This window comes from Triturus cristatus, chromosome 4_2 (assembly GCF_964204655.1).
Source record: "Triturus cristatus chromosome 4_2, aTriCri1.1, whole genome shotgun sequence".
NCBI lineage: Eukaryota > Metazoa > Chordata > Amphibia > Caudata > Salamandridae > Triturus > Triturus cristatus.
The window spans coordinates 564,723,832-564,751,139 of record NC_140586.1 but is presented as its reverse complement, the minus strand read 5'-3'; the positions used below and the strand labels follow the sequence as shown (position 1 = coordinate 564,751,139).

At 46.2% G+C, this 27,308-nt stretch overlaps 1 protein-coding gene across 1 annotated transcript in view; it reads left to right on the top strand.

Annotated features, from left to right (window-relative positions):
- Nucleotides 1-27,308, top strand: part of WDR47 (WD repeat domain 47) — a 294,267-nt gene that overhangs the window by 101,143 nt on the left and 165,816 nt on the right. Inside the window, exon 4 of the mRNA XM_085602213.1 lies at nt 2,656-2,740. Within this exon, the coding sequence (XP_085458339.1) occupies nt 2,656-2,740 (85 nt within the window). The remainder of the gene's footprint in view (nt 1-2,655; nt 2,741-27,308) is intronic.

The following is a 27,308-nucleotide window of genomic DNA, read 5'->3' as shown; positions in this document are numbered from 1 at the left end:
AAGTTTCATTTTTTATGTGTAGGCAGTGGTCCCTGGGATGGACTACGTGCTCTTAAAAAATATTTGTTTCAACAGTCACAAAGGGGAAGGGGTCCCTTGGGTACCCCTTCCGGTTTGCGAATGGTTACCACCTACTGTAAGGTGTTGGTAAAATATGAATGTTTTGCGACCGTAATTTGTCCACTGAACATTCATACATAACACTGTAGTTCTATAATTGGAAGGGACGCCCTAAGCCCGTCCCTTTCAAATACCGGATTGCTAACGTGTTACAGAATCGCAGTTTGTGCTTTTGTACCTTTAAAAAGGTATTTCTGGACTTTGAAACGTTTGCCTGATTCTGTGCATCGGTCCATTTCTGATAGCAAAAGTGCTTTGTACATATGGCCCCAAAAGATCAAAGTCCACTTCCTAGGTAAGAAAAAAGCACCACACTTAGAATGCCATCGTCTTCTAGATCAGGATCATGCAAGCAAGTTCTCTAATATAGAATACATGTTACTAATTCTCCACCACGTTCTTCCCATCTTCATCAAGGAGTTTAGGTATGCTGAATAGACTTTCATGAGTCATATTTTCACAGTCCTATACGTGAACAGCACAGAGGATTTCTGAGTTTAAACGTAAAACACTGCGATAATTAGAACAAAGCTGTCTCATTCCCCCTGAAGTGCTCCTCATGTGCTGTCTTTCTAGTGTATGGCAATGGTAACAGCTGCTCGCTGAAGGAAAGGCATCTTGTGTACCTGTGATCGGACGATCAAGGCAAACTTGGTACTTGGGACAGACGTTCAGTCAACTATCAGTCCACTATAGGGTATGTGACTTCAAATCAGTGCCCACAATTTGTTTCTTCACCCTGTGCAATGGATTTTGTGCTTGGGCATAAAAATATCAAAAGTTTCCTTCGAAGGAGGGATTATCATCTATGGAGAAATTAAACGCCATATTTTGAAGGGAACATCAATCATCTTAAACATCAGGAGATAGGGAGGGGAAAGGGCAACTGAAGGACAAGGGTATTTGTTTCCTGACCTGGTAATGCAAAAAGAACATGCTACATGGAGTTCATTTAAAAGCCTCCAGTAAGGCAAAGCATTGTGGCCGATGCTCTAAGAGTACAGGGGGGGAACAACCTTTACAACGCAACTTTTACAACGCACTACTTTTACAACGCATTTTTTACAACGCATAATCCATTACAACGCATGACATTACAACGCATGACACTACAACGTATTTTTAAAAACTACCTTTACAACGCATTCCATTACAACGCATACTACCATTACAACGCATACCATTACAACGCATAATATTACACTACACTATCCAACACTTACCCTACTGTTGCACCCCCTGGAGTTAGAATAGTAATTTTTACCCCTATACTATCCAACACTTACCCTACTGATGCACCCCCTGGAGTTAGAATAGTAATTTTTACCCCTATACTATCCAACACTTACCCTACTGATGCACCCCCTGGAGTTAGAATAGTAATTTTTACCCCTATACTATCCAACACTTACCCTACTGATGCACCCCCTGGAGTTAGAATAGTAATTTTTACCCCTATACTATCCAACACTTACCCTACTGTTGCACCCCCTGGAGTTAGAATAGTAATTTTTACCCCTATACTATCCAACACGTACCCTACTGTTGCACCCCCTGGAGTTAGAATAGTAATTTTTACCCCTATACTATCTAATACTTACCTTAAATGTAATTTAATATAATGCGTTGTAATGGTATGCGTTGTAAAGGTAGTATGCGTTGTAATGGCAATGCGTTGTAAAGGTATTTTTTAAAAATGCGTTGTAGTGTCATGCATTGTAATGTCATGCGTTGTAATGGATTATGCGTTGTAAAACATGCGTTGTAAGTGCATGCGTTGTAAAAGTGTGCGTTGTAACGTCATACAACCGTACAGGGAGATCACACACTGACTTCCTTCAAAAGAGGAATTCTAAACTAAAATACTGGAATGAAGGACAGTATTCCTGTCATTGGGCCCTTGGGCTTGTCCTTCCATTCTTCAAAGAGTAACATATACAATACAACTATAATGGCTTACATCAACAAGTGATGGGTGCAAATCAAAGGTTCTAGCGAGAGATACTCAGTCCATCGGGTACTGGCCTCTGGCAGATAACCAGCACCACAGATTCTAGGCCTACATAATTTCCAGTGGGAAAGCTCTTTTGATATTGTGGTCATTGGTTTTAGTTTAATATATATTTTTTATCACCTTAATTCCCAAATGTATTTCAAGGGCAGCCAGTCCAAGATGACAGTCATTCTGGTTACTTCGGTCTGGCCGTGGCATGGACCTGCTTCACCTGTGACTACAAACAGAGCAGAGTCTTCTTTGCAGGTTAGGTTTTCTCTTCGGCAGTACCTGGAATAAATCCGTGTGCACCTGCCTCATGACTCCGTAAACATTGTAAGAAAGATTCAGAATACCCATGACTGAGGTACAGGATTACTGATGAGTTAATTTTCCCTTTATCTGTTAACATGATTCATATTTAAAAATTGTTTTTAGATGTCTGCTTGCAAAATACTGTCTAAAATACAATTTCTTATTGCGTTTCCCTTGTAATTTGTGGCTGTTTTAACATTCTTCTTACATTATTTCATTTCTGTTAGGTTTCGATACATTATACTGAAACAGAAGTTTTTAGAAGCCTTGTGTGTAAACAATGTAATGTCCTCAGTAGATGAGCCACAACACGTAAGATTATCCAATTATATATTTTGTGAAATATTGTTTAGTCTTGTGGTTGTTACATAACAATTTGTGTGCAGCATGGTTCACTATCAAGAGTACCCAGGTATTTTGAAATTTTATAGTTCTAAATTCATTTGAAATACCACTTTTGGCACATTTTCTTTTCTTCTCTCCATGTAGTATCATGAATCGTCCGCAGATTAATACATTGCTAATGGAGCATGGCCACTGAGAGTGACAAAAATGTAAATTGTACAGATTACTAAGATTTTGGGTGAGATGAATCTGGAACTGTTGCAAAGGTTATTTATTGGTGCTGTCAGTCAGAAAAAAGGAGAACTTTTTAAATTTTCCATGCATCAGTTAGATTAAAATATTTTTAGACTGTATTGCTTCACATACTTTTTCTTCCAGTTCTTTTATCAGAAATTTGAATTGCCGTTTTTTGGGGCTTTAAGAATACATCAAAGTACCATTTAAGATTTATTATCTCACAGAAAGTACTGGGTTATCTTTGGTGGTGCCGTACACAGCACCGAAAGTATGCTTGCATTTCCCGCCCTGAATCACTGAATTCAGCAGCTGATATTGTTGGTCCCAAAATGGATTATCCAAATGGTATTAGTTAAAAATACAGCAACTCTTGTATCATAGCTACTGGCATTTATATTTTATTAACAAGTGTTCTACCTTGGAAAGGAATATGGTGTGATTCAGTCATTGGGTATGTATATTCCTCCTTTTTGTAGATTCTGAGAAGCTATTCACATTCCACCAAAGAAACCTAATCATAATAGATACCAAGAAAAATGTACACTGTTTGAAACACTCGGTCTTCACACACATGTTAACGTTACCATTATATGATTTTCTGTTTATTTCAAAATTCCAGTTGGGTTACTGAAGGCTGGATATCAAAAAGGTCCTCTCCTTGTCTTTCCATCACCTCATCCCCTTCTGCGGCTTCCACCACTGACTGGTGAGCTTCCGCTCAGGCCCTCAGTGACTTCTGCAGTTTCACCTTCCTGGTGGTGCTTGTGGCTGGAAATCCCTTCTCCTTGCAGAACTCCTTCAGCTGGGCCACAGTGTAGTACTCCATGTTTGCCAGCTCGAATTCCATCCTTTTACGTGTGGTTTCAGACACAACAGTCAGGGTAAAAATTTGGAGGGAAAACAAAAAGAAGCTTAATCATGAAAAATTTAGACTTAAATTGGTCTTAGATTATTTATGTGGGGTGTAGTGTAACGCAAGATTACTATAAGGCACTGCACAAACACACGTCCAAATCCTCATCACTGAATACCAACCAGTATAAGAAATTGGGTTACTGGTTGAGAGGGTCAAACCCTTCTTAAGCAGCAACCACAATTCTGCTTAGGGTGAAGTCGCAAGCAAACCCTAAATTAACCTGTGCTCAACCCTCGGGTAATTTAGCACAGAGCAGACTGGCTTAACTCGTAGGGAATGTGTAAAGTATTTGTGCAACACTTTAAACAGTAACACAGTGAAAACACACCATAACAGATTTTGAAATATAGAGTAATTTTTAATAAATAAAACAAGACCAAAACTATATAAATCCAGCCAATAGAACTGGAGATATTCGATTTGAAAGATTTTAGTAAAAATAGTGCCAAAAGGCGTAAAACGCCAACCATGGCTATCTGGTCGCGCCGAAACAAGACCAAGTCACAAGTTCAGGCCGAAAATGATGGAACGCGGCCCGGCTTTAGAGACCCAGTTAGGCCCGCAGAACAAATTACCTTCAAACCTAGTTTGCGGAACGTTGCATGGATCCACATCAAAGATGCGCCGTGCAGCCGCAGCCATATGCTGAGATGCGACGTGGCTGCGGTGCAAGGTCCTGTTGCATCAACGTAAAAGATCTGGTCAAAATGGCTTGCGATGCGAAGTGCGGAGTTGGGAATGTGTTGTGCACTCTGTGCGATGCATCAGCTGCGAGGAGTTGCAAGGCTGTGATGCAGAGTCCGTCGTAGAGGCTGTGTCAACCAGGGATTGCAAGGGTCTGCACCGAGGATGCATCACACACCGGCAGTTCCCAATGCTGTGCGGGTTGCCATGCGATGTGGATCTTTGTGACTGTTTTAGTCCACGCAGCAGCAGAGATGTGTCAGTTAAGCTCCGGGTTGCACGGCACAACAGATGAGATGTGTCGATTCTGCTAGAGCCACAGAAGTTGGCAAAACACCTTAAGCTCACTTCCAAGGGTCCAGGACTGGGGTGGCACCACTTGGCAGGGTAGACTCGTCGATGGAAGAGTGCAGGTGCAAGGTTGTTGAAGACTTCTATCCCTCAGGCTCAAGTCTGGAGGCCATCCAAGTAGCCCTTGGAGTCTCTCTGGGTTCTTGGTTCTGGGGTCAAGAGAGGTAGGTCCAGTCCTTCTCACCCAGCCTGTAGGATAGCAGGTAGCAGGTCAGCACAGCAAAGCAGAGCACAGCTAGGCAGTAGTCCAGCAGAGTACAGCATAATAGAGTGGCAGTCCTTCAGCAGCAGAGCAGTCCTTCTTCTTGGCAGAGTATCCACAGGTCCAGAGGTGTATTGAAGTGGTGGTGTCTGAAGTCCAGTTTTTATACCCATTAATCCTTTTAAGTGGGGGAGAAACATCTAGAGGTTTCACTTTGACGTCCCCAGGCATGCTGCCTTCCCTGTCCTGGCTCCAGACTAACTACAGGGTGTACGCATCCTTTTGTGTGAAAGCAGGACACAGCCTATTCAGGTGAAAATGAGACTCAGCCCAGCTCTTCCCTCCCATCCTGCCAGTGATAACCCATTCAGGCACACCTAAGCTCCCTAATGTATCTGGCTGTCTAGGAGGAATACACAATGTCCAGTCAGCTACATCCAGTCATGTTACGAGAGACCGGCTTCAGGCAGTAAATGTCTAAGGGAGGAAAATTACAACTTTCTAAAAGTAGCTTCCCCATAAGATTATAAATTAGGATTCCAAAGACACCAAACATGAACTTGCTGCCTATTCCAATTTGGAAATTACTTTTCTAAAATGTAATTAAGTAACTCCAGCGTTATCCTATGTGAGAGGTAGGCCTTGCAAAAGTTAAAAACGAATGTTAGAGTTTTTCACTACCAGGACATGGTAGACCGAATGTCAGCAAAAGCAAGTTTAGCAAAAATAGAGGAGGGATGCAAAAAGTTGGGGGCAATTACCCAGTCCAGTGGCGGTCTCCACAGGGTACTTCTAGTTGGGCTACACGTCTGGTGGATAGTCTGATAGGCTAGTGGTGCTCCTAGGCAGTACGCAGGTATTATTTGGCAGTAACGTCGTATGGGTGCAGTGCAAAGGGGTAGGGAGAACTACTCCTCTCCCTAAGATGTGGTGATACCACTAACAGAAAAACACAACAGTCCCCTGCACACGCCCAAAGTTTACAAAACAAGTTAGTGACAATATAAAAACGTTCTTGATCCACTGCTTGGTTTCGTATCTCAATTTATTGTTCTTCTCGTGAGCAATTTCAATCAAAGCCTTAGCCAACACGTGTTTCGTCGCGTCCCAATATAGTAAACAGCGACTTCTTCAGGGCTGTACTCCTATACTTCAGGTCCTTAGTTTTGGTTGTAATTCCGTCCCGAAGGAAATCCAAATATCGAGGTCTCTAGGCACAGAGACCATTGAAGTATTGATAGTGCCTTGTAAATGCCACTCCCTGTTCAGGTGTACATATGTCCTTCAAAGTACGTTGGAGTACTTAGATGCCGCCCTCGCGCGCGGACGTCAGTTCTTCTTTTTTCCGCGCCAGACAGCGCCGATCCGGGAAGAGCTTACCCCTTTTTTTGACTCTTTTGGTCTCTTGTCGACTCGACTCGACTCTGGTGCCAGTAGGATGCCCGGGTTCAAACCCTATTACTCCTGTCACCGACTGTCGGTTATGGACCATCATCGCCGGTGCCTGTTCTGCTTGGGGGCCGACCACGATTCCGAGTCGTGCCTCGAATGCCGGGCCTTCACTTCGAAGGCTAGGCGGGAGCGGTCCCGCAAGCTTCTGGAGTACCGGCAGTCTGCTCCGCACCGTTCACGGTCCCGGTCGAGGAGGAGGTCGAGGGACCGGTCGCGCAGCCGCAGTCACCACCACTCATCCGGTTCCAAGTCTTCAGGTAAGTTGAAGCATGGTAAGAAGTCCAAGAGGCGGCATTGCTCTTCGGGCTCCCCTCGCTGGTCGCGCGACTCTGCTGACGGCTCCGAGCCGCAGGAGTCGCGTCCGTCCCCATACCCGCCGGTCCCTGGGAAAGACGCGACTCCGGCGGAGATCAGTGCCTTCCTCTCGGCCATGAGAGGCCTGGCTCTGCCGTCGACGCCTGACGGCGCGCCTTCGGGCCCCGCGGGCTCGACTGGGGGGCCTCTGGCCCCGGCGCCGTCGTCGACTCCGGTCCCGACGCCGCAGGTCCCCGCGGGATCCAGGCCTGGATCCCAGGAGACGCCGGTCGACCTTACGGCCCCTCCGCCGGCGTCGCCTCCAGTACCACCTCCGGCGCCGCCTTTGGACGACGCCGTTCCCTGGTTCAGTCCCGGTCAGGGCCCGGCGTCGGAGCGGCGCCGCCCAGCGCCGCGTCCGACGCCGATGGGTGGCAATCTCATATTTCGCCCGGCTCCGATCATTCCACCTGTCTACCAGGAATCGGATGACGGTAACGACTGGGAGGGGTCTGAGGACCCTCTGGCCTTGCAGGCCAACTTATCACAGGACTGGGCAGACTAACTGGGGGATGCCAGTGGTCTGGATACCTCCCCGGACACTGGCTTCATCCCTCCTCCGACTGTGGCTTCAGAGGAGGGTGCTGCATTTTCCGTGGTGCTGTGCAAGGCGGCCGAAGCCCTTGGGCTGGAGTTGCCTGCTGTGGCCGTGAGGACTAACCTCCTCACTGAAGTGCTCCAACCGTCAGCAAGCTCCTCGGAGCCTCTGCTGCAGTTTAATGAGGCACTCGTGGACGTTCTGAAGGGCACTTGGTCCAAGCCCTCCACAGTACCTCCTGTGGATCGGAACGTGGCCCGGCGCCACCGCCCTGCACCGGGTGACCCCAGCTTTCTGTCCCAACACCCCACTCCTAAGAGCCTGGTTATCCAGGCCTCTACTTCTCAGTCCTCCTTCCCGTCCGCTCCCCCGAATCGGGAATCCAAGAGGCTTAAACAGTTTGGTAAGAAGCTGTTCTCTTCCCTGAGTTTGGGACTGCGGTCTTTGAATACCGCTTGCCTCTTGGACCGTTACTCTCACTCCCTGTGAGATACAGTGGAGGACGTGCTGCCCCAGTGTCCGGAGCAGGCCCGGACACGTCTCGCCCAGCCTCTTGCAGACGGGCGGGGGGATGCAGCGCGACATGCTATCCGATATGGACTAGACTCTACGGACTCGCTGGGTAGGGCGATGTCAACCACGGTGGCTCTTCGCTGCCACACCTGGCTGCGGTCCACGTCTTTCTCAGGGGATGTCCAGAGCACCCTCATGGATATGCCCTTTGATGGCAGTCACCTTTTTGGCGAAAAGGCGGATAGTGCGCTGGTGTGCTTCAAGGACTCCCGGGCTACGGCCAAGTCCTTGGGCCTCTCGGCCCCGTGCCGGCAAACTTCCAATTTTCGTCCCTTTCGTGGCCAAGGAAGGGGCGCCCCTCACGTCCGCCTAGCCACCGGCCACAGACCCAACCTGCACGCTGTCGCGGACGTGGATTCCGCCGAGGCGGTACTGGGGGTCAACGTGCCGGTCAGTCCACATCTACCCCGGCAGCATCCGCCTCAAAGCCTTCCTAGTCCGTGCTTTCAGGCCCATTCCACGCCAGTGGGAGGCAGAGTTCGCCATCACCTGCTCCACTGGCGTTCGATCACGTCGGACAGGTGGGTGCTGCAAATCGTCCGAAGGGGCTACTCCCTCCCCTTCGAGACGACCCCTCCAGCCATGCCACCGCAGTACCACCGTATGTCGGGGGATCACTTGAATCTTCTGCGGGAGGGAGTTACGGCCCTCTTGGCCAAGGGGGCCATCGAGCGCGTACCTGGTCCAGAAGTAGGTCGTGGTTGCTATTCCCACTACTTTCTGGTTCCCAAGAAGGGCAAAAGGGGCCTGCGCCCTATCTTGGACCTCAGGAGCGTCAACGTCTTCCTCCGGAAGGAACGGTTCAAGATGCTCACTTTAGCTCATGTTCTGGCTGCCCTCGACCCTGGAGACTGGATGGTAGCGTTGGACTTGCAGGACGCTTATTTTCACATTCCCGTCCTGCCGGCCCACCGGCGTTACCTGCGGTTCACGGTTGGCCAGGAGCACTTTCAGTTTACCGTGCTCCCCTTCATCCTCACCAGTGCCCCTCGGGTGTTCACGAAAGTGATGGCGGTGGTCGCAGCTCATCTGCGCAGATTAGGGGTTCCAGTCTTCCCCTATCTCGACGACTGGTTGTTGAAGGTGGGCTCGCCCCAGGCAGTCGTCTCCCGCCTCCAGACTACGGCCGACCTCCTGCATTCGCTGGGGTTCACCATCAATGTGCCTAAGTCGCATCTGAGTCCCTCTCAGAAGCTCCTCTTCATCGCAGCGGTTCTGGACTCGGAGCAGTTCCGGGCTTATCCTCCGGAACAGCGGGTCCGGGATATTCAGCCCCTGATTTCCATCTTCCGGCCTCTATCCCAGGTTTCGGTCAGGTTGGTGCTGTGGCTTCTGGGTCGGATGGCCTGCATCCTGCTGTTACATCACGCCAGGTGGCGGATGCAGGCACTGCAGTGGGACCTGAAGTTTTGGTGGGCCCAGCATCGGGGCAACCTGTCCGACTGAGTCTTGATCTAGGAGGGCACTGCAAAGCAGCTGCAGTGGTGGCTCACGGACCGCGATTGGGTCAGTGGCAGATCTCTCTCCCTACCCCAACCGGAGCACGTAGTAGTGACGGATGCGTCCCTCCTGGGATGGGGGGCCACATGGTAGAGGCGGAGATCCGAGGCCTCTGGTCTCCGGCGGAGTCCCGACTCCATATCAACCTATTGGAGCTGCGGGCGATCCGGCTTGCACTGAAAGCATTCCTTCCCTCTGTTCGGGGAAGTGTAGTGCAGGTGTTCACGGACAACACCACCTCCATGTGGTATTGCAACAAACAGGGCGGGTGGGGGTCGTGGACCCTTTGTCAGGAGTGCGCCTCTGGACATGGCTGGAACATTAGGACATCACCCTGGTGGTTCAACATCTGGCGGGCTCTCTGAACGCCAGAGCAGACAAACTCAGCTGCCGGTGCATGATGGATCACGAGTGGCGTCTCAACTTGGACGTGGCGCAAGGCCTCTTTCGGCAGTGGGGAGAGCCTTGGTTAGATCTATTCACCACCGAAGAGAACGCGCAATGTCAGCAGTTCTGCGCGTTGGAGTTTCCAAGGCGGCACTCGCTCGGGGACGCCTTTCGTTGCGAGTGGATTTGCGGTCTGTTGTACGCCTTTCCGCCTATACCACTTCTGCCCAGAGTGCTGAAGAAGATCAGGCGCGACCGGGCCCAAGTCATCCTTGTGGCTCTGGATTGGGCAAGAAGGTACTGGTATCCCGAGCTACTCAGTCTGTTGATCGATCCCCTGATCCGTCTGCCTCTTCAGGAGGCCATTCTGTCGCAGCAGCAGGGGACGGTCCTCCACCTGAACCTGTCCAGTCTGCGTGGAGATTGAGCGGCGGCAGTTGATGCCATTTGACTTGCCTCAGGAGGCTGTGATGTTATTCTGGCAGCCAGGCATCCCTCCACAAAATCGGTATATGCCTGCAGGTGGAACAAATTTGTGGCATGGTGCACAGCAAAGGCTGTGGATCCCCTTTCCGCCCCTCTTTCTGAGGTTCTCCTCTTTCTTCTTTCTTTGGCCCAGCAGGGCTCTGCTCTGGGCACCCTGAAAGGTTATCTTTCTGCTATCTCTGCTTTCTTACGGCTTCCTGATCAGCCTTCTCTTTTCAAATCCCATGTTGTCTCTCGCTTTCTTAAGGGCATTACTCACATGTTTCCTCCTGTTCCTTTTGTAATGCCTCAGTGGGATTTGAATCTGGTCTTGACATTTCTGATGTGTGCTCCCTTTGAACCACTTCATAATTGTCCTCTTCGTCTTTTGACGCTCAAAACTGCTTTCCTTGTGGCCATCACCTCTGCTAGAAGGGTGAGTGAGCTCCAGGCTCTCTCTTCTAAGCCTCCTTTCCTTTCTGTCCATCCGGACAAAGTTGTTCTCAGAACTCGTCCTTCTTTCCTTCCTAAGGTTGTGACTGCCTTTCACATTGGGCAGTCTGTCACGTTGCCCACCTTCTTTCTGCCTCCACATACCTCGAAAGAGGAAGAGGGGCTCCACCGTCTGGACCCAAAACGGGCGCTGTCCTTCTATTTGGATCGCACCAAGCAGTTCCGGGTGGACGGCCAACTCTTTGTAGGCTACGTGGGCGCTAAGAAGGGACGAGCGGTGCACAAACGGACCATCTCTCGGTGGGTCGTTTTGTGTATCAAGGCATGTTACTCCTTAGCTAAAAAGGAACCTCCTGTAGGGCTGAGAGCCCATTCTACTCGGGCCACTGCGGCTTCCACTGCACTGGGACGGGGAGTCCCCTTGCAAGACATCTGTCAGGCGGCAACGTGGGCATCGCTGCACACATTTGCTAAGCATTATTGCCTGGACAGCCAAGTCCGGAGAGACGGCTTCTTTGGCCGTTCTGTTCTCCAGGACTTTCTGGTGTGATCTTGGTTCGCAGACCCACCACCTGGGTTGGTATTGCTGGGGTATCTATTCTAAGGTGAGGAATCTAACTAACGTGTTTCTTTCAGATGAACAAGTTACTTACCTTCGGTAACGATGTATCTGTAAGAAACATTAGTTAGTTAGATTCCTCACTGACTCACCCATCCTCCCCGTTCTGCGAACCGATATCTAGAGTTGAGGTTATCCCTTTCAGGGCCCTCAAATTTTTGGGCACCAGTGTCGGTCTCTTGCATGGCTCTGCGTTCCTGGCGTGGAAAGCTATGTACAAGAACTGACGTCAGCGCGCGAGGGCGGCGTCTTAAGTACTCCGACGACATCATCCCGGCGCACGTCGCCGACGACGGACGCGGAGCTGCAGACGACGCCTAGCGACGCGCAGGGGTATTGCTGACGCTGATTTCCGGATCCAGCCTGACGCCTGGGGATATTCTAAGGTGAGGAATCTAACTAACTAATGTTTCTTACAGATACATCGTTACTGAAGGTAAGTAACTTGTTCACTAATTTCACTAGTTATTTTTAACTGAAGGAATTCTAACTTGTACCCTTGCCATGCACTGCTTATGATCCCACATATCACATCACTCATTAAATCTTCTATGATCTAATCAATAAGATCGCTAATAATATCTGAAATGACATAATTAATGACAACACTTTGTATGACGGGTTTGCGAGTTCTTGTTTCTTTAATTCTCTGTTACAGGTGAATTACCATACCAAACTATAATGCCACTTAACCGACTTAAACCTTTTTTCAGTGTGTATATGTGTCTGTGTGTATGTGTGTGTGTATATATGTGTGTGTGTGTTTGTTTGTGTGTGTTTATAAATGTGTGAAAATGAGGCTCAGCCCAGCTCTTTTTTTACGTCCGTTAATACAAGCGACCAACACCTACCTAAAGGACACAAAAGCAGTTCTTTGCTTACTAAAAGACCTTCATTTCGACCCAACAAGCCAGATCCTGATAAGCCTGGATGTGGAAAGTTTGTACACAAGCTTACCCCATAAAGAAACATTGGATATCCTAAAAGAAACCGTGTACGGATCAACATGGCACTATCACACACCCCAACATGTGGTTCTTGGATGCTGCAAATGGGCACTGACAGAAAACTACTTCCGATTTGAGAAACTACTCTTCCAACAACAACACGGTACTAGCATGGGGAGCACTTTTGCGCTGAGTGTGGCGGGTCTGTATGTCTATCACCTCGAAGCACAAAAGATTCTTTTAGACCTTAACCCATTTCGATGAAAAATTTCAGAATGGAAGAGATACATTGATGACATTCTGGTAATATGGAATGGCGATGAAACCGAAGCCAACACTTTCATCGAATGGCTAAACCTACAGGATCCCTTCCTGAAGTTCACCCACACTAAAAGTAGGTCTGAGTTAGTATTTTTAGACCTCAACATCTTTGCATCAGGTGGGAAGTTAAAAACAACAAAACATTTTAAACCTACCGCTAAGAATTGCCTCCTACTATATGAGAGCTTCCACCCACGCCATCTCAAGGAAAACCTTCCTTTTGTAAGGTTTCTCAGATTGAGGAGAAATTGTACAGAAACATCTGATTATGACAAAAAAAAGCAAAGGAGCTAACTGAAAAATTAAGAGAGCGAAACTACCCTCCCAAGACCATTGCAAAGGCAAAGAAAAGAGCAAGAAATAATCATAGAGATGCCTTGCTTGAAACCTATGAAAGGAATGAGAACGAGAAAGACAAAAGACCAATATGCATAACAACTTTCAACATAGCTTCAGACAACGTCTCAAAACTAGTGAAAAAACATTGGCGGATCCTAAACAGTGGAACTCTAAACATACCGACACCAATGTTCTCACACAAAAGGGCAAAAAATCTGAAAGACCTATTAGTACACACTCATCAAAAACCACAAACCAAAACCAACCAACAGGTATTAAGCACATTACCAACCGGTCACCATCCGTGAGGCAATTGTAGTGTCTGTCACCTCACTACCACCACCAAAAGAGTGTCCTTCAACACAGGCAAAACATGGGACTTGCGGAAATTCACTACCTGTAACGCTATGGGAGTGGTATACCTCATCACATGCGTGTGCGACCTACACTATGTAGGGATGACCACAAGAAAAATAAGCACAAGAATCTGTGAACACCGAAGTAACATCCGGTGCCACAGAGCAAGCACCAGGATGATGGCGCATTTCAATGACACACAACATACCCCTAATGACATGCAATGGGTAGTCCTTGAACATGTAAAACCATGCGATAACCTGACACAGGTCCTACTAGAAAAGGAACAAAGATGGGTTTTTAAACTATGCACAGACATTAGAGGGCTGAACAAAGGTATACCTTGGGGACATTTCCTCAGATGACCCAAGTATACACAATCCTGATATGATCCACTGAGGTGTAATAAACCAGCTACACCGGGTATAAAAGCATAGGAATCACGCCCTATCCGTTAGAAAATATAAAAAAGAGGACACTATAACTAAGAAAGTTAAGAATTTACTAAAAGAAGAGCAAAACTACTAGAGATTCTTATATGTGTCACTCCTAAATGTATGTGTAAATGTTATACATCATGTTAAATGTATTTGTCATGTATTTTCCCCAAGAAAAACACTCACTACAGTAAAAATATGATCAGAATACTTTTTTCTGATTAACAACCCTTAATTATTAATTAATGACCTTTATTTGCCAGACACGGGCTACCAAAAACATGCCCAATCCAAGATGGCCGCTGTTAACACCCTCCATGGAGGGTTCGATTCCTGATTAATCAAGGGATTTCTGTTTTTTACAAAAATATGAGGTAATTGTTAGGAGTAGTCTTTTGATTATTAAGAAATATTTTTTACACCTATAGTGAGCCTCATAACCAAATAGTTACAATTTGGGAATTACATAATCACAAAATGGCGCGCGCATTGTGCCAAAATCAAGTTTTCAAACCATACACGCACTAGTCTTTTAACAAAATGACTTGGCGATTTACAGAATATAAAAACAGCACGGAGTCAGAGACACGCTGATATGCGGTCAAGCCTGGGACTTACAGGTCACACTGACGGAGGGATTCCGAGAACCGTAAGATGTACCTCGTTTTCTCTCCTAACAGGAACCCGATTTGGTGGTTATTTAAAACAGATCCAGCAGAGAGAAAATACTCTAATCCTAACGTGATTGGTGTTTCTTCCACTTTTCTCTCCTCATTTTTAGGGTCCTACAGGCCCCTCCACCCAGACAGACCATGGGGCATATTAGTGCTACCATATAAGTATGTTGATATGTCTATATGTTTGTACAACGTTACATGTTGAGTGTGTGTTTACAGTCACGAAGCTTGTCCAGGAAGATGAGGGTTTTTTTAAAAGGTGGTGGTTTTAAAAGGTGGTGTTTTGTAACCAGTTCCGTTTTCTCTAGACTGGAGATTTGTGTGATAACAACATGAAAACAAGCACTACTAACTGTTCCTTTTTAATAACATTAGATCACTTTCTTATTTTATTTTGAAAGGCACTGACAAGATGAGTGTGCCAAAACGCGATGGATTTAGGTCCAGATCTCTGTACTGGGGTGAATGTACGACATTGTTCTGCATTCTGTCCATCAACTGTTGTTTTTGCATTTGTCACCCCGAGTGGGACGAGTATGCTCAGACGTGAGTCCCGTGCTCTCCATGCCACTGGAATCAAGCTATCCTGGCTGAAGAGGGGTGAAACCCCGAAACCGGTCATAGGATGCTTGTTTCCAGTCCAGGGAGGACCTGGCTTGGCAGTTCGGGCTGGACTGTTCCCATGAGGCACAGGGTCAAGACTGATTTGCATATGGCTGGGTTCAAACTGGAATGGCATGGTGAGCAAAAAAACGATGGAATTAGGCCCAGATCTCTGTAGTGGGGTGAATGTATGACATTGTTCTGCATTCTGTCCATCAACTGTTGCTTTTGCATTTGTCATCCCGAATGGGACGGGCATGCTCAGACGTGAGTCCCGTGCTCTCCATGCCACTGGAATCAAGCTATCCTGGCTGAAGAGGGGTGAAACCCCGAAACCGGTCCTAGGATGCTTGTTTCCAGTCCAGGGAGGACCTGGCTTTGCAGTTCGGGCTGGACTGTTCCCATGAGGCACAGGGTCAAGACTGATTTGCATATGGCTGGGTTCAAACTGGAATGGCATGGTGAGCAAAAAACGATGGATTTAGGCCCAGATCTCTGTACTGGGGTGAATGTACGACATTGTTCTGCATTCTGTCCATCAACTGTTGTTTTTGCAAAACGTGAATACCAGCACCTGCCCATTGAGGCAGGATGTATTTTTCTAACCTGCATTTCTTTTTCTCTAATACAGATACTACGTGTTCATCAATAACCGTATGTATATAACCAAGTGCACTCAATAGGCGCACGATATTAGTCTAATTTTTCACCTTAATTTAGGTTTCTGCACGGAGTGGTACAAGTGGGGCTGGATCCCATGCTGTCCTGAAGAAGAGGTTAGGGATACCTCGAAACATGTTGACAAAATAATAGGCAATATAACCACATAACAGTTATATTTTTCCTGCTATTAACCCCTTTTTAGGTCTCGGCTGCGAAAGGCTGCGCTTGCGCAGTCTCGCTCCGAGATTTAATGAGTTTGAGTGACTTTGAGAAGAGGGGCTTGCACCCGCCCCTCTTCTCTCCTGTTCTCCATTGGCTGGCCTCTTAAATGCTGGCCAGCCACTGGAGAAGAGGTCCAGTCACTCGGTTGAAGCCCCGTCCTTTTCGGATCGGGGGGCGTGTTTTTTCGCTGCTTTTCGCAGGGCGTGTTTTTCTCTCCTCCAGCCAATGGCAAGAGGAGAGAAAAAGAAACACGCCCCCGAATCCGAAACTGAGGCTGCGTTTCTCCGAGGCAGTTCTTCTCTGCCTCGGAGAAAGGCGGTGGTGTCCCGGCGTTGCTCCCTCACCCGATCTCCTTGTCTTTAGGTACAATTTTTATTATTGCTTATCCTTTTTGGCTTAGCTTTAGATTTAAATAGATTTATTATATGTTATTCCGCCAAATTGTATAATCAGTTTGCTTATCTAATGCTTCTTGTTTTACACCCATTGTTACATACTGTACCTATGCTTATAAATACTTTTAATAAAGCTCTTTAAAAAAAAAAATAGATATGCCCTGATGTTTCCCGGAACTCACCAGCAGAAACCTTGTTTCCAGCCGGACCCGCGCGCCCGACGCACCGCTGCCCTGATGTCTGATACTGGTCCGTCAGTCCTTCCTCTCTGTCTATGCCCTCTGCATCCGGAAGCTTCCCGAGGCGGGTGTTTGCCGTTGGACCCGTGCGCCGGGTCTGACGTACTCTAGTCCTTCTTCTGTGTTTGCTCTCAGCTGTCCGTCCTCTCTGTCTATGGCCCCGGAACCCACCCCCCGGTCCCTGTTTCCAGCCAGACCCGCTCGCGATCCCGGAAGTGCAGCTTTGACAGCCGGCGGCGCCCTTGTACCGGCCGCACAGGGGCAGCATGCTGCGGGCGGGGCCCTCGGGGGCCTGGTGAGTGCTTGAGCGGGGGCGAGGGAGGGGGCGCCGGTGCCTCCGGCCCCGGGGGCCTCCGTGGGCTGGGGATGTTGGAGGGCTGGGGAGGGGTAGATTCCACCGGGGGCAGCTGCAGCCCCCCCGCAGTGTCACTCACTTTGACCGAGTCTCACCCGATGCTGCCGTGGTTTGTCCCGCGGCAGAGGCGGTTGGCCGCTTTGTAAACGGACAGGTGCACTCTGGGAGTTGTAGTTTTGGGTTTGGAGCGTTTCTCATGGGCTCAAGCACAGGTCCCTGCTGTCTCAAGCCCGGGGCTGGCTGAAAATGAGACCGCGGCAGGAGGGCCCTTTGCCCCAGATGTTATGATCCGCCCACCCTGGCAGGGGCGGGGCGGGGTGCTCCGTGGCACCGCCCTTTCACCCTGGGGAGCTGTGGTGTTGGTGTTTGAGTAAAGGCAACGAGAGTCTCCTTATCATCTTAGTAGCAGCAGCTCTTCTGATAATCATCAGATAAAAACATGTATAATTATTGATGGGTAACAGTGAATTACATGGATGTTTTTCACCAATCTGTAATCCACTTTTTACCTATTTATACATTTATGCTATATATGGCCCCCAAGATCATCTGCCCCTACTTTCAACTGCTACGCAGAGGAGTAATGGGGGAGCCCCAAGATTATCTGCCCCTACTTTCAACTGCTACGCAGAGGGGTAATGGGGAGCCAACCATAATATGGCCTCTGTTATGTATACCTATCCCAAAGGCTTACAAAAATGGCTTATCTGCCATCCTTGACCAAACCCCACCACCTTCCCTGCCTTCTCATAGAGCTGTGCTTTGTGCTTTCAGTCAAACTAGACAAGCAGTGGCTGCACCAACAGGCTCTCGGAGAGCTCTCTCACCTGACCTGGTAAGCGTTGATGACATCACAACAGTGGGTAACCAGTTTTGTTATCAACAGTTGCTATGTCTTAGGAGGGGGTATGAAATTCAAAAACTGAAATAAACGTTATGGGCTCTCTATGAGAACCATACATAACAGAAGAGATATAAATCTGGCTTAATTTTAATGTGTAGTGTTGGGAGGGAATGGTTATTTCTTCTTTTGCGTTCACCTTCCATTGGCCTTCTTTTCTCTTCCTACCTGTGCATCTGCTGAGATGCGCAAGCAGGCATCTCGAGGGTATAATAAGGCATCACATCCACTCACAACTTAAATATTAACATGAGGCATATCCATGACTTTGAGGAGTTTCTCTGGAGGCTCAAATGTTTCTGCAACAACTATTTAAAATGGGAGGGAAAGGAGAAAGATAAGGAGATAAAACAGCAGGGTCAGTGGTGTCTTGAGCTGTAATGGAGGGAGAGCTAGTAGATCTCTAAATAGAATCTTCCACACCACCATGGTAGTAAATATTCTAACTGAAGATCCATATCATTATCCGATGCCTCGTTCATGACATATCCTTGGGGTCGCCTTTTAGCGTTCAAAATATGAGGAATTGGAGATTATAGCTTTTCTCTGTTCATGCATTCATCCCGTAACCTTTGATATCTGAAATTAGGGAGGGTTATGGGTCAAGACTGGGCTCATCCTTAAGGGGTGGCTATAGATTTTGCAAGTAGCATGGATGGCCGAACCCTTCTCTTCATTGGATATTGTTTCTCCTTCTGCTTTTTGAATGCGACACACTTTCATGTAGTGGATAGCTTTCTTCACCTGAAATGTTTGGTATCTTTGGAGTTTCCTGCCAAACGTGATTTCAGCCAGAGATGCACCTGCAGTGGTGTAGGCATGTTTCAATACTCATGGAGAGTCTAACACAGGTCCTCAGAAACAGACAAGTTTGTGGTCTTGTCAATCTGAAGAGCTTCTTTTTATAGTTCTCATCAAAAGCTCCATGATGTCATTAATTTGTGACCATAAATGAATAATATTACGCTATTTAAAACCATGGTGATCAGCAAAGTTTCTGAAGTCTTTGAAACAGAAAGGGGCACCATTGGCCGATTGTGAAATGTCTGTTATTTCAAAGTTAGAAAATATCTTGTTGATAGGAGATATTACATCTTCTGCTGATGTGTTGGCAATTGTCATGATTTCAGGAAAATCAGAACGCTATTCTATGACGACAAGCAACTGTTCTATACTGATGAGATCCCAACAAATTGATGGTCACCTCACTCCAGATGTTGGAGGATAAATGGGACATCTGGTCTGGTTGTGGCAAAGTGCCTTTTCCTAAGCTCTGTCATATCTGGCCGGTATTTAGCATTGTCTCACATAGCTCGACAAGAACAGGGAGCCAGAAGAATCTGACAAACAGTATTTTGGTTACAGCAGTGCCACGGTGGCCTTTGTGTGCAAGCCAAAATATAGGTGTGAGGTGCACTCCTTTGCTTACTCCTTCCTGATAATACTGTTTGCCAATGGTGCTACACCGCAACATGTGCTGTCAAACATACGTCTGTCATAATCTTTATTTATTTTTATTGTTGTATATAGTGCAAACTTGACCCTGTGGGGTATCGGAGCGCTTCACATTACAACCATATATACTTTGTGTCTATTGTCTATTTAATGGCCGACAGGGTTTTGAAGATGTCTTTGTGGTCGCAATTGCTATACTCAAGTAATTCAACCAGAAAGGCACAAAACCAATGCAATACAGAACAGACATGAAAACATGGGGTGTGAAAACTGCTAATGTTCATGGACATTAAACAAAAACTGTGGCAAAATGGAAGGTTGCATTCTACCGACTACAAGGGGTTTCTCTGTGTTACTATGATTTTTAAGGTCTCAAATATCTAAACTGTGAAGATCACACACAGTAGAATCTGCGTCGTGGTTACTTGAAAGGAAAGCGGACATACTTGGGGACACCGGGGAGGTATGATGGCCTCTGGTCTTTCAGAGTGTGGCAGGGCTACAAGCCTATTAGCACAAGCACACTGGGCTCAGAGCAGATGATGAGGGTATCTGGAGCCAGCCACCTGTCTAACCATACATATGCGGGGGCAGGTCAAAAACTGTGCAATATGAAAATGGATAAAAATACCAAACATCGGGGACTGTGCTTAGCAGGGAGAGTAACCATCTTACCTGTATGTCATAGTAGTCAGAGCCACCTCTGATCTCAAGGTTAGGATAGAACTTCAGGCTCCTGACTGAATCTCCTTTTTAGGTCTCGGCTGCGAAGGCTGCGCTTGCGCAGTCTCGCTCCGAGATTTAATGACTTTGAGTGACTTTGAGAAGAGGGGCTTGCACCCGCCCCTCTTCTCTCCTGTTCTCCATTGGCTGGCCTCTTAAATGCTGGCCAGCCACTGGAGAAGAGGTCCAGTCACTCGGTTGAAGCCCCGTCCTTTTCGGATCGGAGGGCGTGTTTTTTCGCTGCTTTTCGCAGGGCGTGTTTTTCTCTCCTCCAGCCAATGGCAAGAGGAGAGAAAAAGAAACACGCCCCCGAATCCGAAACTGAGGCTGCGTTTCTCCGAGGCAGTTCTTCTCTGCCTCGGAGAAAGGCGGTGGTGTCCCGGCGTTGCTCCCTCACCTGATCTCCTTGTTTTGCTATCGGGATCCGCACCGTGCTTTGGACGCCTTTCCCCCTTGTTTATTATACCGCTTCCGCATCAAAGGATACAAAAGCACACTGGTTCTAGTCCTTCTTCCGTGTCTACAAGTTCAGGCGTCAGTAGACTGGGCGTGTTTCTCACGCCTGCGCACTGGGGCTTTTGATAAGAGGGGACCGGAAACTTGAAGGAAAAGTTTGCTACTGTTTCACTGCCGTTAGCCGCAGAAGATTCCCTTTCCGCCGCGCAGACATGTCGGGGGCTTCAAACGTTACGACCATGAAAAAGCTGGTGCATCAGCTGCGACTGGAGGCCAGCCTAAACCGTGTGAAGGTGATAGACACCATTTTCTACTCCTCGGTAACTTGGGAGCAAGGGGAGGGTTTCTGCCCCGCCTTTCGGAAGAGTCGGAGACAGTCTGTTTACTACTTTTCTCAAACGAGTCTTAGAGATGGTTCCCGTTTACTGTAGCAGACAAAGAAAAAATGGGGGTTGTACCTGCAGTTCTGTTTCAGTTGCTCTGCTCATGTCAACATGTGTCCTGTGTTTTTCTCAAACTGTAGCCGCACCCGGAAGCCCGGTGGTTCCCCTTACATCGCTTCCCCTAGCAACTTGAAAAATATGGGATATCTCCTTTACAGTTTTTAGCTCCTCTGCAGAAGTGTGCTTTTTGGGTTAATAGTTTCCCATCACATACATGCCAGCATTTTAGAACAGGCAAGTGGAAGATGTATGCTACCAGTATTTGATGGAAATGACACGAAGCTCTAAGTACACAAGAGCAGGCAGGGCACGGAAAGCAACAGGTGTCTCTCCTGGCAACGCGCTCTGTTGTTTGTTAATTGCATCTGACCGACTACGCCCACTTTTACATTTGTACATAGGTCTTCGGAGAGTACGAGTCGCCTGAAAGTCTTTGGCGCCCCAGTGACAATGAAAATATATCTGCCCATCTTTGTCACACTCCTTGCACAAATTTCTCAGCTACGCTGTCGACCGCGCTAGCCCTTTATTTCATGGATCTGTATGAATTAAGGGACATGTTTTCAAAGAGCGCAGCAAGTTAAGTTTCTACATTGCCTCAGCAGGAGATAGCAGAACTGTGACTTATCTCACAGAAATGGCACTTTTATACTCTCTCCATGTGCTGGCGCACTTGTGGTTGACCAACGCAAGCACCCTTGCGCCATAGTGCAGGTGTCTGCATTGTGGTTCATATCGCTTTTGTGCAAGAAGGGATGTCTTCCTGCATAAAAAAAACTCGAATTTTAGATTATTTCCTCTTCATAATGCGTTCTGCAGAGTGCAGCACACCCGCAGTAAGGAAATAACGAGGCAGGCGCACCATTTTGGTGCAAATCAGTGTCTACAAGTCTATGGGTTTGTGTCCGAATCCATCACTGAATGCAGATGAACACTGATCCACCAGCCATAGAACTCCTATCTGATGCAAAGCAGTGCAATGTGCTGCGTTGCGTTGTTTTAAAAGAAAAAAAAAATTAACAAAGCCACGCGAAAAATCATTTGCGTTGCTTTAGGTTGCTTTATGCATATCAAGTGGGATTTTTTTTGTCAGGTTTGCATTACAACTGTAATGCAAACCAGAGGCACAACATTTCTAAATCTGGCCCTTTAATGTTAACACAGATCCATCGTAGTGGGAGGTCATGTAAATGCTTAAATTGTGGCACCCTAATAAAAACCCTTAACTGGCTTTGAATTGGGTTTAGTTCATCATGGAACAGACTTTTTCCACTTTATGCAGAACGCAAATTTACAGTGCGATATCCGCCTGGCTCCAGAACTTGAAAGGAAGCTTTAATGTTAATTAACAGGGATGGCTATGTTGTCTCTCTTTGGGAAAGCCCTTTTGGGATTTATGTTCAGTCCTCATTACTACAACTGTTGGTGCTGAAATCTCCTCCTGGAAGTGTAATTAGAGTAGATCAGACTGGATGATTTATTAAGATCTTCCTTTTAGGCCTTTTTGCAGAATGGTGTATGGTGAAATGATATCTCTTTGATCTGAAACACATTGCTGTGGCTGTACTTGGCACTCAAAGAAACTCCTTTGTGTGTGGATGTGCTCCTTGTCAAAGAAAAGAATGCTGTTACTCTTAGTGAAGTTAGCCAATGGCTGAAGAGAGCTGACCCATTGTCCAATGGTGTATGCTGTAGTGGACGGAAGAAAATGTAAATGACAAGAAATAAACAAGTGAATTAAGACAGCCGACTGAAAGCTTCTATATGTAAAAATAGTATGCACATATTAATATCCGCAGGCTCATGCAAGACAGCAAATGCAGGCCTTAGTTTAATCACAGTCCTGTATCTAGTCCAATCACAAGGAAGTGCAAGGTTAAAGAGCAGGATAAAAGCACAATGGGTTATGTGGGTCAGGGTGGTAGGAACTTTGCGGCTCTCCGCAGATAGCAGAACTTTCCTTCACAGAAATGTTAGGAAAATGTGTTTCTTACCAAAGTTTGATGTTTGCAAGTGCTTCTGGGTAAAATTAACTAGTGAGAGCCACACAAGTCAAGCTCCCTTGCTTGTGTAATTTAAAAATAAATAAATGTGCAGGTTGCCTCAGGTGCCGGCTGAGCTAGGGCCTAAAATCCACAGCTACTCACATTGGAAAACAAGCATTTACAATGCAATGGTCTCGGCATTGGTAAAGTTAGAGCTATTGGCATTGCTCATGACATTCTTTTTGTTTATGTTTTTGTTTTTAAAACATGTAAAGAAACGGCATTGTCATGAGCAATGCCAATAGCTCTAACTTTACCAATGCCGAGACCATTGCATTGTAAATGCTTGTTATCTTTCCAGCTAGGAGTAGGAATAAATTGTTAACTCACTAGTTAGTTTTTTTTTAACTAACACAAACACCACTCCCCCAACACTGCACAACACATAGTTTCACACAAAAAAGTGCTCCTACGTAAATCTCGCAAGTCGTAGCACGCCCCAAGCAGTAGATGCTTGGGGTGGCCCCAATGATAAAGCATGTCACCTTGGGGCAACCCTGAGTGAGTGAGGGGACTCTAGAAAAGCATTTCTCTTTTCTAAATTGTTGAGGCTCACCAATTTGGTGAACCCACTGTCTGTTGACTTAGGCTAGTTTCTCATGATCCATTATCTATGGATCAATTGAGTGCAAATCCCAAGAAGACATGCAGTCGCAGCCACAGGGTGCTAAAATCGTTCCTCTGCCACTCCCCCTAGGCAAGGCCAGCATAAAGTGAAAGTAACCCAGGCGGAACCTAGTCAGCAAAAATCGTTCATATGTGGGGAATGATCCCAAAAGATAAGGTTCAGAAAATAACGTAGTTTTCCACATTAAAAATCTTCGGACGCTGGGTTTACTCAGTTCCTGCTCTTCCCTCTCTGCTCTCAGGCTACAGAAAGACTCCCTTACCCAACCCAGGTTGTTCTTAGAGGCCACTTTGGGATTAGAGTATAAATCACCTCTGCCCAACATGGCAAAGCTAGTCTTTATATAGCTAAGCCATGGGATGCGATGCGAGTGATTGAGACATGCACTTTTTCAGAATCGACCTGGTTCGAGTAAATTCTTCATTCCTCAAAATTTTAAGCCAAAATATTAGTGGTCGGAGAGCCAGAGTGTCACCCAAATACGGGACCCCTAGTTCCTCGTGCACCACCATGTTAGAGGTTCCAATTGGAAGACCCAATAGACGCTTCAGGAACGTGTTCTCGACCACTTGCAAATCATCCATTGCTATCTGTCCCCAAATTTCGCTACCATACGATGAAATCGCGACACACTTTGCCTGATACATGTTTAGGAGTGCCGCTATTAGTCTTTTGCCTAGTTTGGAGGCAAAATTAAAAATGGGGAAATTAGCCTGAACTAAGTCTCCCCTCTTCCTTTGTTTTAGTGGGCCCCAATTCAACTTCTCATCCAGTATAACACCCAAGTATAAAAAAACATCAGTCTGGTGAACCTGGGCAGTTCCACTGAACTGGAAGGTCTTTTTACTATGAAGGTCCACCTGCATCACAAAGGATTTGGAATAATTTATGGTTAGATCTCGATTCCTCATGAAAGTGGAAAAGGAATTAAGCAGGGTTTGTAGCCCCCTAGCGGTTCTAGATATGAGGACCGCATCGTCCAAATATAATAGGCCCGGCAGACCTCGTCGGCCTACCTGCGGATAGTCGACCCTTGTAGCTTGTAATGCGGTATCTAGGTCATTAATGTACAGGTTGAACAAAAAGGGGGCCAAAATACAACCCTGTTGTACGCCTCATTTTATAGCTAAAGTGCGAGAGACTCTTAAATCTTATGAGAATCTAACCTGCGCTTTAGTTGAACGTTGAAGACTCCCAAAAAATAAACAATATTTTCATCAAACCCAATAGCCAACATGGACTGCCTTTCTTTGTTCCTATTCACGCGATCAAACGCGGAAGACCGATCCATCAGCAGAGCAATCCTCTGCTGATGCTAATACTGTATTTAGACACTTATTTGCCCATGTCTTCTTCCATTAAATTTTAGCTATACATATATTACAAATATTTTTTTTTCATAAAGACACATATGTCATCAGCAGAGGATTGCGGTCGCGTGAGTTATAGTTGCCTGCACTAACTATAACGGGGGAATTTCATTGGTTTTTTATGAGTAAAATCTCCAGCTAACTATAGCATGTGTGAAACCTATGGTTTTTTCACTGAATTTGCAAGGTTTTTTAAATGCTAATTCCTAACTATAACGTGTGTGAAACCTATGGTTTTTTCAGTGAATTTGTACGCTTTTTAAAATGCTAAGTTACTTTACGCCGTTCGTGGCGTGCGCGCCCACTTAACGCAGTTCGCGTTAACCGTACGGTGCGCTTACCGTAAGCGCACGGTAAGCTGGCTCAGATATATATATTGATTTAAATGCTATTTTCTCAGGATCTACTGAACAGATTTACACCAGACCTACAAAAGGCACTTCCTTGACCTGTAGACTACCTCTCTGCCAAATTTCAAGTAACTCTGTTCGGCCGTTCGGGCTGTAGCTGTGTCTAAAGGTCCTATGGAAAAATGCATGGGGAAAAACGCGTTTTGGGTCCCCCCTTTTTTCTCAGCCCCCGCTTGACGAATCCCCCCGAGACTTTCAGGGTAGGAGCGGAGCATAGCGCCCCACCTATTTTGAAAATTTCGCGAGGATTCGTCGACCGGCGCCAAAGTTATTCCAAATAGAATATTGCGGATTTCCTATGGAAACAGGGTCCTAACTATAACTACCTACTGGCGACCGCCAGTAGGTAATATATATATATATATATATATATATATATATATATATATATACACATACATACACATATATAAGGCTTGGTGAAATAAATACGGTTTGAGCCACCATTCTTGGGTCCGTGACTCTTTGCTGTGGAAACAGACATCATGAAGGAGTCGTCTTGCTAACACATATATATACATACACAAATATATTTTTCTCTACGTTGGTAGCTCACTAAGAAACTCAATCGAGCCTTCACGGGGTTACCAGCCTTTATTTTCAATCTGGTAAGGATGTGTTACACAAGCAGGTAAGTAATGCAGCTTCCCCCAGTTCCGACGCGTTTCGAGTATCTTCTTCCTGGGTCATAGAGGAAGTTTGTGCATCCTGCAGGCCAACTCCCTGAACAATCGCAGGCATTGCTGGGGCTTGTGGGAGTTGAAGTGCCGAAATGTATGCAAAGAATTTGAACGCACTGATACACACGCATTCTGCCACAAACTCCAGTTTTGCTGAAAGGACGGTACGGACCCAAAGCTTAGTGCAAAGTTTTATATTTCTTAATCCAGCACTGCCGCCATGAATATATATTATTTATATATACATATATATATACATATATATATATATATATATATATATATTCACAGAAAAAACCATAGGTTTCAGGCACGTTATAGTTAGGAATTAGCATTTAAAAAACCTCAGAAATTCACTGAAAAAACCATAGGTTTCAGGGGTGTTCTAGTTAGCTGGACTTTTCACTTGTACAAAACCATTGAAATTCCCCCGTTATAGTTAGTTCAGCTAACTATAACTCGCGCGCCCGCAATGCACTGCTGATGACGTCACATATTACATCACTCATGACATGGTCAGTGACATCACTCATGACATCACTGATGACATCTCAAATGACATCACTGATGACATCACTGATGACATCATCCAGTGAATGTGTGTTTTTCTGAAAATTAAATATGTTTTATATATGTATATCTCAAGGTCGATGGAAGAATAAATGGGTATATAAGTGTCTAAATGGATGATTTGTTTTTGAAAAATTGATTGTGTAACTGACTGATTAAGTGTATCATAGTGAATACATGGCTTAGTGAGTAATGTTTAAATATGTAAATATCTGTATCAGTCTCTCACTTTGTGTATAAATGGCTGCATGGGTTGGTGAGTAGCTACATGGGTGTCTATATAGGTTATTAGTTGGTTTTTTGAGTATCAGTCTGAGTGTCTGCATGGTTCGGTGGGGGTATTACGTAGTGCATAGGTGCATGAATGAGTGACTCACTGTTTGTATGTGTTGAAGACCGCATGTGTGCAGGACTGTATGGGTGGATGAGTGTGTGTATGGGTGTGTTAGTGAGTGAATGACTGTCTCAATAGTGTCTTTATGAGTAACTACATATGTTTTAAACTAGTTTATGTGACTATTGGTGTATATAAGTGAGTATATGTGAGAGTGAGAGATTGAAAGAGTTC